Here is a 12,902-nt window from a genome sequence, read left to right on the forward strand (position 1 = left end):
ACCATATGCTGCCCAGCATAATACCAGGGTCACAAGGCCAAGCATGTTTTATTTCCTATGCTGAGTAAGTGAGTCCTTCAGATTAGTCATGCTATTTTCTTTGGTGGAAATGACACCATCAAACTTAGGGAGAGATGCAAACCACATATGTTTCTCATTTGAGTGTATCAGTTTCTCACGGAGATATTAATGAAAATCAGCAGTCAGAGCACAAGTAATCACCATGCACCCAATTAAAGGAAAGTCAGCCAGCATAGATTTTACATCCCCACATAACTGGCTTCCATAAAAAGGGGCCTCATTACATTTGTTTCTAATTTACAATAACATTTACTAACAGGAGTATCCTGTTCATGATGACATCATACCGTAGAAATAATTGTCAAAATTGTACTCGATGTCTAACATGGCTCAAATGTTCTTATGATAGGCCTCATCTTTGTCTTGTAACTACTTCCAAGAAGTAGCTAAAGCATATTATCCTTAAATAGGTGACATGTATATTAGATATAGCAACCATTTATGGTGGGTCTATTTCTTCTTTCTGCAGATGAAAGCTGATTTTATATTTCTCTAGAAGTCAGGGAAACTCTCACATGAGCAGTTACCAATACTGACATTGGAAAAACTAGCATATTTAAAGCTTACCTAACCTTTCAAAAAACGTTGCAGAATTCATTAAACTAGTTTGTTCTCACAAGAGATAACAATGATTCTGCACATTATGCGACTTGTATGTTTTATTTTCTAACAGCTCTCCCCTCTGCAGTCTTTGTGAATGTGCTGTTCTCTCTGTGCGGTGGGGATTCAACTAATGTGACTCTCTGCTCCTTCTATTTTCCCATTTAGCTCCACGTTAACGTGACACTTCAATTTTTACTGATATTTTAGAGTGAAAAGCAGACAAGTCTAAGTTCACATTACCATTCAAACCTCTCTTTAAAAAAGTACATAAATACTGTGTCTCTCCAAGGCGGCAGATAAATCACAGACACTAGCAATGCTTTACTATGCATTATACACAGACATGAACATGGGGAGGAGAAGGGAGGGGTTACAGGGGGTACGTCACTGCCTCTGACCATGTGACCAGCCTCATTTACATAATAAAGAAAATATGATTTTACAATGATTAATATATGAACTGACTAGATAAAGGGTGGGATGGAATCCTTGTGAGCTGCTCCAACACCTAGTGGTGACAGAATTAGTTATAGAGACCCGGTGACAGGTGTCCTTTAAGCACTGTTCTCTATAACCTAGCGTGAGTCACTATATTTTCCATCTTGCTTGAATAGCAAGAAATACCAACACCCTCTTAAAATTCTTTTAGTGTCTGATTCCAGAATTTTTTTGTAACTGTCTTTGAACTTACCCACATGATCTCTTAAAATAACATTTTTGGATAGAAGATATTCTCCTTCCAAGCCAGTACTGAATACTTATCAACAGAAACAATGGGTAACAAAGATTAGAGCTTTATTTTGACTGAGCTTAACTTTTTATTATATCCTATTGTATTTTATTATATTTCCCCATGTTTTGTTATATTGCCTAAGATGATTGGAGACAATCTACAGTGTATATTGAGTTTCATTACAATATTACTTACAGGTAGCCACCTGTGGCAAGATCTAAAACAGCTATAAGGGACACACTAAACTGCAAAAATGTACAGCTAAATTAACTATTATATATATTCACTTTATTGATAAAATGAAGGATAATATATACACATAAAGAGTGCTCTTAGATAGTAATAGATTACTATATACAATGTAAATTGGCAGCCGCAAATAATGAACATCCCCGCAAAACCCTCCCCAACCCAAAAAAACAGTCAAGTGATGGTATGACAGAGGTAGTCCTTAGATCCTAGGAACATAATATGTAAAATATATAGGCACAGGCCTTAACAGAAAGTTCACATTATTAACTAAAAGCAAATTCGCCCAAGAGAAGAGCACCAGGATAGCAATGTTTTCCAATGAGCTCTGATGGGGAGTGGAAACTACCCAGAAGTTCTGAAAGTATATGAATATAAAAAATAGAAACCAAGCCCCTAGTGCTAGCAAATCCCCAATGAGTGGAAAGGAGGAGGAGGCCACCACAACCAGACTCCCATATATCTAAGGGCTCAATAGCAATTATGAAAAGGAGTGATGATGAATCCCATGCCTAATGCATCTATGGAGGCAAAAGGAAAGTAAAAACAGCCCACTTACCAGCACCCAGGCTCTCAGAGAGCGATACAAAAGGGATACCCAACAAATAAAACAAGAACCAAATCTTTCTAGCACAGCGTACAAATAAGGACATTCTACAGCATCAAATGTCCATGGTCACATCGAGTGGGGCTAGGATCCAGTTCTTCTTCCATCAACAAACTTGGGTAATAAACTGAGCCACACATGTATTGGCCGAGATTTATTATTGGGTCTGCGCCAATTTTTCGTGAAAGTTTTCATGAAAAAAGTGTCTTTGGGGCTTGCACGTGTATTTATTATGTCTTTGCGCCACAAATGTGTTGCAGTTGTATGGTGTCCAACACTTTAGAAAAAGGCCTAAAGGGGCATGGTAATGCTTATTCATAGTTTGAAACACATTTATGTCTAGAATTCAACACAATTGTGTTGCGTGGTGTAGATTGAAAGTGCACCAAGAAAAAAAGGTGCAACTGTGTGCACGTCCTGAAAACAGACCAGATAAATTAAGAGCGTACGGCACTTTTAAATAATGTGGTACATTGGTGAGGCAAACTGCACTAAGGCAGATTGCACCAGTTTTCATATACCTGGGCCATTATCCAAGGTCAATACCAATCAATGTACATTCATTTTTTATTTGGCCTAACATGACTGTAGTGTATTTCCGTTAAGTCTTATTTATGAGATAAAAAGTCCCTCCCCAATGGCTTCATTGTGTCCCTATAATTCTACACCTCTATCGGTTGTTTGGACAATTAATTATTTACCTGTGCTCCACCCTTTCTCCACCATTCATAATCTTCTGATTTAATATACATATTATGCACTTTCACAATCATTGGTACACAAGTGTATTTCTTAAATGGGCATTATCTTATTAGATATTTATGGCACCTACTTTCATTTGATGCCTGACCGGGGCCTCTGTTGCTGTGAATGGAGGCCCTACAATTATGCTTATTTCTGTGGGTGTTTCAGCTAAACAGATTAAACATCTATCAACTATTTATTGTGTCAGTTTTGCCAAAAAAAACATTAAAGATGGGAATACTTTATTAATGCAGGGTTGGCTAGCCACTTTATGTAGTAATATAGGACCCAATGGATCCTGCCACACCTCTTCTAAACCCATCCCCCACACCCATCCAATTACCTACCCAATCTACCCTCTACTTGACTTATTTAGAATGGTAATGGTGACATATATGTCTCAAAGTGGTAAACATTTTACAAAATGAATATGTTACATTGTGACATTACAATCTTGTTGTATACTGTAATAAAGACATATAATAACACAGGCATCCTTTTATCTTTTCATAGAGATGTGAACCAGGATTCTACTACTCAGTTTCTGGAGAATGTTTGCCTTGTACATGCAATGGAAACTCAGACAAATGCATGGATGGTTCGGGGTCTTGCTTGGTAAGATAATTTTCAGTGGGATTTGACATCTGTGTTTATGAATATAAAGCATGTAATTCATAGAGAATGCTATCCACTAAGCATCAGATGTCTATACATATGGTGACCAGACTTTCCATTATTTTACATTCCTTCATGTTTCTCTGTCTTGTTGGGATTTTAGCATGACAATCTCTGCATCATCTCTGAATAATTATATGCATGTTTTTCTACACTCTTTATTTTGAACCCACTCCATATTTTTTTGTCAAATATGTTAAAGAGGTTGTTACATCAAGAGTATGAGAGAGAGGGGATTCCCCATCTGGTACACCTCTCTGTGATTCATTTATGAACCAAAATGGAGAATTGTTGACAAGAAAATATTTTAAATGGATACCCATTCATTTAAATGTAATACAATCTTCCTCCAGCAATATCAGCTGCTTGCCTGGTTTCTCAGGTGGTGAGAAACTTATAACTGCAATTTCTCAAATATAATATCTTATGCAACACCCCCCACCGGGGCCTAGCCTTTCTTTGGTGATTGTAGACAGCTGGGGCCCAGAATACCGGAGTGGCTGGCTGTTGCGGCCTAGGGTATACTGTGGTCATGGTGCTTGGTATGGGGACTGGAGGGATGACCTACATCCTGACAGGTCTCCAGTGGGTGGTGTGTGCTATAAATATGAAGGGAAAGGCTGAGGCAATGGTTTCTCCCTCGGTCAACCTCTGACGTTGAATGCCTGGGTAATGGATGGGGAGCCCGTGATGGTAAGCAGCCATATCCAGGGATCAGACGGAGGTAACATTGTGCAATTCAACGTACAGTTCTGTATTCAACTTTAAAACAGCAGGCAATGGCCAAATGGTAGCAGTAGATTCAGCAAGCCAGTGAGCTGGTGGGAGATAGCTGGTCCGCAGGAAGGTTGTACACAGTCTGGTAGTAGCTTCAGGCTGGAGATGGAGCTGAGTCCAGATGGTGGATCTCTGCTCTGGGGCTTAAGTCTCCTGTCTTGTCCTAAAGTATCAGGCAGCTTGCCTGAACACTTCTGCTTCCTGGTGTTAAGAGACTGGCTGGTGTGGCTCTGCAGGAGCTGCACCCTCCTCTGGTTGCTTTGCTGGCAAGGGCTCCAAGATGGAGTCTCTTACTGAAACTGCAGACTAAGACCATGTGCTCCCGCCCAGCAGGGGATTTTATACTCCCTTGGTCAGGTGGTAGCCTCTCCAATCAGCTTCCAGCTTGCATTACAGTATCACAAGACTTGCTTTACAGTATCCACCTTATTGGACCAGAACATTTCACAGTGTTAACTCTTGCCTCACCAGGCAGTGGCTACAGCTGCAATTTCTAAGTTTGCCTAGCAGTACCTTCTGGATGAGTTGTGCAGGCTCACCAGGTAAATCCTGACAGGGAGAGGCCACTATTCGCAACAACCACCTTGCCTATGCATTGGCAGGGGTGTTGCACTTAGCTAAACTACAATGGATCATATTGAGCCTTATAATCAATAATTAAGATTTATACAAACAGTTATGAACTGTCAGGGATTTCCTCCTTCAACATGCCAAATGAATTCATGTCCTAGGCACTTGTAACCCAGTATGTGCTGGAATGTGCCCACCAGGGCATAACGGGGAATGGGCACTTACAGCCCAGGAGGGGAGTGATCTGGATGATGAGGCCTAGCTAGGTGGTCACAATCACCCTCACCTGAAGGACGAAAATCCTCACACAACCAGTGGGGCTGAAATGGGCTGTAAGAAGAGGAACTGCATGGTCCACTGTGGCTGATAAGGAAGGCATGTGAAAGCAATGTGGCTATCCTAGGGACACATGTTGAGACAGTTGAATCCAACAGCAGCAGGAACAAAAATACTGAACCTGTCTGGTAGCAGGATGGCTGAGGTAAAACTGGCTGCTTACAGGGTGTGTCTCAGGCCTTTTAATCCATCTGGCTTGGAGCTGTAACTCACCAGATGGATTAGGCTTCTGCATCTCTCTAGTGAATTTCTGAATACTGGCTCTGTCTCTGTCTCCATTACAGAACAACATCCACTCATCTACGGCACTCTCTACACACACCAACAGTGAAACTGCATTATATATATCTCTACACCAGAACATGGAGGAACCCTTTTATTAACTCTGAGCTCTCCCTCCTAATTGGCTGGATTGCCAGCCAATTAGGATGTCCGCCTGCTGCCAGGTGACAGTATAACATCTGCACACAAAAACAGGAATAAACATGTACATATATTAGACACAGTGTAAATAGTTGGTGGCAGAGATCCTTCGTCTTGCTTACTCTTTTAAGAGCTTAATACAAACAAACTGTATTCTTAAAGATAATGACAGAGAATTAAATTAGTAGGGACCCCACCCTTGGTCACTACACTACAGTTGTTCAACTATGAAATTGGTATGTGAATTACCTTGATCTGGCTGCATGTTGTTCATTACAAAAAATGTTAAGGTCTACACCTTGTATAAACATTAAACATTATAGGTATCATTCAGAAACATAGTTGCTTTAATGGATTATACTTGGTAACCCTGCCCTTGAAAATATTTTCCCATGGATCTTGGTATGTTACACATGTGGACATGTTAAGTAATGTTCATAGACCACATGGAAATCATCAGTTAATACAGAATTCAGTGCAGTACAGTTAATAAAGTACACATTCTTGTCCAGATAACTGGTTTTCTTTAGTACCTCAGTTTTCTAATCTGTATTGTTGCTACAGAAATGAGACTGTTTTGTCACTGTGGATGAAAAAAGTCTTTCTTGTCTGGGGTTTCCGCTCTCAGAGCGACTCAGGATCATTATCACATGTGGAATAGTTAAGGCAAGTGTTTACCATGACTGTACTTCCTCTCAGACTTAACTTAGAGTCTCTATTAAATCACTTCTGGCAAGAACACGGAAAACAAGAATTTAATTAAATCATTGTTTTGTGCTGGGTAGAGGAAGATGTTCAAGTTTATCTTTGATACACCAACCCAAAGGTTGGAAAATTTTATTTTATTTTTTAAAGAGGACCTTATTTTAGTAAATGCTTAGATTCTACAGAAAATAACAACAATGGAGCATATGTAGGGACACAACACTAGACTCTGTAGAGACACAACACTAGTTTGTAACATCCAGTTGTCGTTTTATACTTCGATAAATGTTACACTGCAATGCAATTTTGTTCTATTGATCACTCGGGTGTAGAACACTGGAGATAAAAATTAGAGATCAATCTATCCTCACTTGATTTTTTTCAGTCTCCATTGATCAATATTTCATTGATTGTAAAACAGTGTTTTACCAAATTACCAAACTATGTCAACATAAAACCTATATTTTGTAAAAAAAAAACAAACATGATATTTATAATTAAAGAACAACAATGATTGTAGTACAGAGAAATATTATAACTACATTCTGTAGGAAGTGTACAGGTAGTTGATTGAATGACTTCAGCACATCTGCAGCCACAGAACATCACTTGTCTCATCATATCTCATCTGGTGTGATTTTGGTCAACTTTTCTGTGTTTTCCATAGTTCTGTGACTGTTGTGGGTTTCTAGGTCATCATTATATGAGAGGTCCAACTCCTGCTACAGAAAACATTTTCCAAACCATTACACTTCTTCCACAACCTTTCACTGGCAACTGGGTTCAGTCTTTCGCCCGTTTTTCCACAAACATAATAGGGGAGATTTCTTTATCTGTCTATGACATAGTTCTGTCATAGGTTGCACTAAAAAACTTTCTAAATCCCATTTACAAAGGGTTTTAGACAGTTATCTGGCTCATCTACAACTAGCTCGACAAAACGGTTGTGGCCTTGAAAAGAGGCGATGGCCTCACGCCAAAAATACAAAACCCAACACAATTTTGTCCTAATTTTCCGGCATAAAGTAAGCCAACTAAGAGGAGGTACAGAATACGGCTAGACAGTTTTATACTGCACCAGATTTATCATCCAGCACCAGACACCTATTTGAATCTAGTGCAGACTAAGACTGTCTAGTCTAACTCTGCACTTATTTACCTTAGGGCACTTTTTATAAATCTGTCCCATCAGATCCAAATAAATTAAACTTGCCATATTTGTGTTGACTCTCTGGTCCAATTATTACTTTCACTCAAAAAGTAATAATTAAGTAAGACAAATGTAGTTATTTCTATCATCAATAGAATTAAGTACTTAGTAGTCTCCATCCTTTGACTGTAATGGTTGTTGGCCTAAAGCCAAAGCAAATCTTGTTATGGTTTGTAAATTGCAGATGGTCTTTGTTTTTCTATATATTATATACATGCAGTTACTGCTGTGAATTTCAGACCCCTATGTCAGTTTTCCTGACCAAGAAAAATAACCTTAAACACAATGGGCTAGCCGTGTACAGCGTTGTTGAATTTTTGTGGTTATGTACACAGTTTCGTAGCCCACACTGGTAAATGGCGATCAAAGGACCATGAAGTTAAGTAGCTAGTAATGGATAACAGCATGAAAATTTAGATGTAAGGTCCCAACTGAAAAACTGATTTTCAATTCTTTATTAAAGGAGCGGTGTAATTTAAAAACAAAGTTATTTTAATGCATATTTGTGTTAAAGGATTTAACCCCTTCCCACCGATGCCCTTTTTTATTTTTGAGTTTTCATTTTTCACTCCCCTCAATAACTTTCCCAACAATTTTTCCATGTACAGAGCTGTGTTATGGCTTATTTTCTGCGTAACAAATTACACTTCAAAATTGTGGTATTTAATAATCCATGCTGTGTACTCGGAAGCGGGAAAAAAAATTCCCTATGTAGTGAAATTGGTGAAAAAACGCATTTGCGCCATATTCGTGTGTGATTGGATTTTACGGATTTCACTATACACCCTAAATGACATGTGTTCTTCATTCTTTGGGTCGGTACGATCATGAGCATACCAAATTTGTATAGGTTTTATAATGTTTTCATACATTTACAAAATTTAAAACCTGCAGTATGGCAGTATATGGGGATTTTCCTCCTCATTCATTACAATGTGCTGTCATTGCGACAGATCACCATTCCTCGATAACGTCCCGCCCATCCTTTTTAAGCCGCCGACGGCAATCGGTGGGGAAACACCCGCATTCGGTGTAATATGCAGCAAAGACTTACCAACTATGGAGAGGGATCAGCTCGTGAGCCCTCTTCATGCACCCACACAGGGCTTGTGACGTAATACTATGTCACATGTTGGTAAGGGGTTAAATAAGTTTATGTGCTCCCCTAATGTTCGGCATAGATGCAAATGCTGCATCTTCCATTTAGCTGTCAGATAATTCGGTCACTGCTACAGCCAACCATTGGCCTTAGGCTTAATGCACACCACTGTATGTGCATGCAGGCCACCACCAATGGGCTGTGTGCACCGCTCACCCCACGCTCACTGTCTGCTCGTCTCATTCATGGTTTGGTGAGGCAAGAAACCAACAAAGAATGGATATATCCTATATAATTGCCCACCGTTCAGAACAAACTACTAACTGTAAAAAAATGTAGCATTTAATGGCAAATTATAGTGGTTGTTGTGACACCTGACACATTTTGTAATAACAAATTCCTGTAAAATATAGAGCAGCTCATATTGTTTTTTCATATGTTGTTACTTTATATTTTTTATATAGGATTGCCAAAGAAATACAACTGGGAAAAATTGTGAAAGATGTCCAATGGGATACATGGCTGATGTGGTTGATGGCGTTTTAAGGTCTTGTCTTCAGTGTCCATGCCCACTACACTTTAGCTCTAACAAGTAAGCTATGTTCCTGGTACACAATACAATTTAATACAAGCCAACAAATGTTGCAAAAATGTAGCGGCATTAACCCCCTCGTAGCCCTTGTTGTTAGTCATATTGTACTTTTCTTTATACTTGAACAAGTTTCGAAATGTTGAGGGAAAAAAGACTGAAATTACTAAAAACATATGGCCATCATACAGTAACGTTTAACAGGCTATGTTCTTCTATTGGTCTCAGAAATCTATTATTTCTATTTTTAGAAAAGGACATCAGTGAACCCTGTAGGTTGGATATTTAAGTTGTATCATCTAAATAGTTGTCTTTCCTGTGTTACTGGTATATTAGGAAAATAATGCAATGTGTTGTGTCTCTTTTTTACATTCTTAAGATCCTGGCACATTTCTGTACAGTTCAACATTCTCTTTACTGTGCCCAAGTTGAATTTACTAAAAAAAAACATTCAAAAGAAATGTCCTGTTGTGTTGTGAAAACAATGTAAACATGCTAAATAAAATCTTTGTTAGTCTTCAACATTTTATAGTTATTGAGCATGCTCAGAAAATGTTCAGATGTTTCCCCTGTCAGAAGCTTCTGAGTTTATTTTCCCTCTAGGGGCAGGAGTAGAATGACAAAACACATGATCTCATAACAGCTCTGATGGGAACAGTTACTTTCCTGTATGGTTCCCATGGAATCCTTTAAGCTTTAACTAGGATGAGACAGATGTAACAATCTCTATTCATTGCACCAGATGTCTTATCTCTGCACAAGTTCAGTTTGGAAAAAAAGTTCTCAGAGCCGATTTGGATGGGTATAGTAAAACAGTGGACATTTCTAGTAGCTCCAGCCCTCATTCCTATTATTATGAGGATAATTCCCCTGTGTCAGCATACAATGCAGTAGGGGTGCAGATATTAAAATGGCAGGAAATACAAACATAATAACAATGGGGGAAAAAGGAGGATATCCAGGTTATTAAATAGTGTGGGATCCTTCCTAGTTGTACATTGTTACTATGTGACATCATGTAATGGTCGCCATTGTTCAGTTTTTATAATTAATTAATATATTTATTTATAATTAATATAATTATTTACAAATATCTATGTATCTAGATGCATCTAACTGTTCTTGTGTATTTCTCCCTGTCATTATATAGCTTTGCTCTTACTTGCTCATGGAAGAGAGGTTCAGTGCGCTGCATTTGTAAGGAAGGATTTGCTGGACCCAAATGTGAAAGGTAAGTACTAACCTTATATTCAACACCTATGTTGGTCTGTAGGCTAAATTTATAAAGACATGGAAATAAATGAGATGCCGATGTTATACACCAGTAGTACCAATACAATAGAAAAGTAGTTTGCCAGGTTAAAAAAACTTACACAAATCACAAATGGTTACAACAAAGGACCTTGTTCATTTCTCTATTGAGTTCATTTCTTCCACTCAGGTAATTTGCTGCTTAATCTAATACAAAATCTGTGGAGTATCCTCACATGGAGTATCATTACATATAGATGATTTTATGCCAAATTTAAATGGGATTCTTTTTGGATTGAATGTCATTACATGAATATGTTGTCCTATTTCCATTATTGTCCTATTTAACATCATTTAACATAATTGTTTTTACTTGGCCAAAAACTATTTAACAATTGAAATATATGCTATTTGCTTACCCCAATGACCAAGTGAACATTCAGAGACTATTACATTGTGTGTCTCAGACTATCTGACCTGACCAGCTCAGCAGTGACATGCAGGACTCCCATCAGGGTTATTTTACTGTGTGCAGTGACGTGCCCCCTTTCCGAATGGAGTTGGCTCTATACACTGCAGGGTTGAATAAGTTCAGACACTAGGTTGGCTCCTGCAAGGGAAGTGTTTCCTCTCTATGAGGAGATGTTTGGCAGAGGAGAGTGAGGGGAATCCTTTGAGTAGATGTGTCTGGTGTCCACAAAGCAGGAATAAACATCACTGGGGAAATCCCACCACCTGTCCATATATGGTATTTATGAGGGCTTCTCTATGTTATTTAATGTTATCCAATTAATTAGCTTTTATTGAAACGGGATTTGAAGCTATAACTGTTTTGCAGGCAATAATGATCTTAACCAATACACTATACACCAATGGAAGGATTTTATGTAACTAAGAGCTTCAATACAGTTTCCATAGAGTTACACTGTTATACAGGCTAAATGCACTGGTATTTAGAGATGAATGGATTATTAAATAATATAATTAAAGCAATTAATTTAAGTAATACAAATGTTTAAGATACAACTGAATTATACATTTTACACTAACATAAACAAGACAACCTTTATAAAACATATAATAAACTGTAATAAATGAAAGTCTATACTGTAAAGCTTACCTCACAAAAAAGTCAAAGTCACTGAAGGGAATCTATGCACGTTGGCCCACAATTATCACTAATGTGCAGGGTGTCGCTGCAGCGGCTAACAGCAAGTTATCTATGGGTGTGAGAGTGAGACAGACAGACTGACAGACATACAGAGAGAACATAGTCATCCCCCCCATGGGAGATGGTGGGGGTAGGGAGTAGGGACAGAGACACAGGTGACACGTTGTTGCTTAGTGCTCCATCCACCTTCCCCCCCCAGAGCATTCAAATAAACTTTATTATATATAGTGAAATCCTGGGACTGCCCCTCACAATCTACATAAATATGTGACTTATGACATAAAAGAACCCATGATTCCATATATGTCCTTTACATAAAGCTGATGATAAAGCTAGAATGTGCAACTAAATATAAAAATAGTCTTTAGTGATGGGGGAAGTCTTGCAGAGTCCAGCTACAGCTGTCATTCACAAACTTGTACAATGTCTATTCTTGTCAGAGGTCAACGACCTAAGACAGCCAGCACAAGGCAATAATTGTGTTCACATAAACTTATTACATTATTATTTTATTTGCATTCACATTTCCTCCTTTTGAACACATTTATTGCCTCCTTATGTTGTTGCACCCAAACAGCTACTTCTGGCCGGATCCCCCGGACCAGGACACTCGAACGTCATTCACCAGTTGGGCCACAACCTCATAAGGAAATACTAAAACTCTGGAACTCTTGCAGACCAGTCATTTCACTATATCTAAGGGATTGTATCAAATGTATAGTATTGAAGTAGGGTGATCTTCTTATGCGGCGCCAAACTCCATAAGTTCAAGGGTCACATCATCTGACTTCAGAAAGCTTTAATCATCTCCCCTTGGACTCTGCTGAGCTTGGACCACAATGGACTTGTACTGTTTCAGCATCTTCAGCTGTTGCTTTAAATTTACCTTACACAAAAGCAAAACACAAGCTTAAAAGACAGCAAAAACAGCAAAAATACACACCTCTACTAACAATACATTTAAAATCCCAAAAATTGATTAATCCCTCAAGGCCACCACCAGTTGAGTAAACAAACTGAGACAGGACGGTCACCAGAAATTCTCATCCTCTACTAAGTTAGATGGTTGATATTTTTTC

At 38.5% G+C, this 12,902-nt stretch overlaps 1 protein-coding gene across 1 annotated transcript in view; it reads left to right on the top strand.

The window, feature by feature from the left end:
- The window catches only part of LAMA4 (laminin subunit alpha 4), an 88,510-nt gene that overhangs the window by 5,421 nt on the left and 70,187 nt on the right, over nt 1-12,902 (top strand). The window contains exons 2-4 of the mRNA XM_072141761.1: nt 3,531-3,632; nt 9,277-9,404; nt 10,552-10,632. Coding sequence (XP_071997862.1) covers nt 3,531-3,632; nt 9,277-9,404; nt 10,552-10,632 — 311 coding nt within the window. The remainder of the gene's footprint in view (nt 1-3,530; nt 3,633-9,276; nt 9,405-10,551; nt 10,633-12,902) is intronic.

The sequence above is a fragment of the Engystomops pustulosus genome, chromosome 3 (genome assembly GCF_040894005.1).
Source record: "Engystomops pustulosus chromosome 3, aEngPut4.maternal, whole genome shotgun sequence".
In the NCBI taxonomy this organism is placed as follows: Eukaryota; Metazoa; Chordata; class Amphibia; order Anura; family Leptodactylidae; genus Engystomops; species Engystomops pustulosus.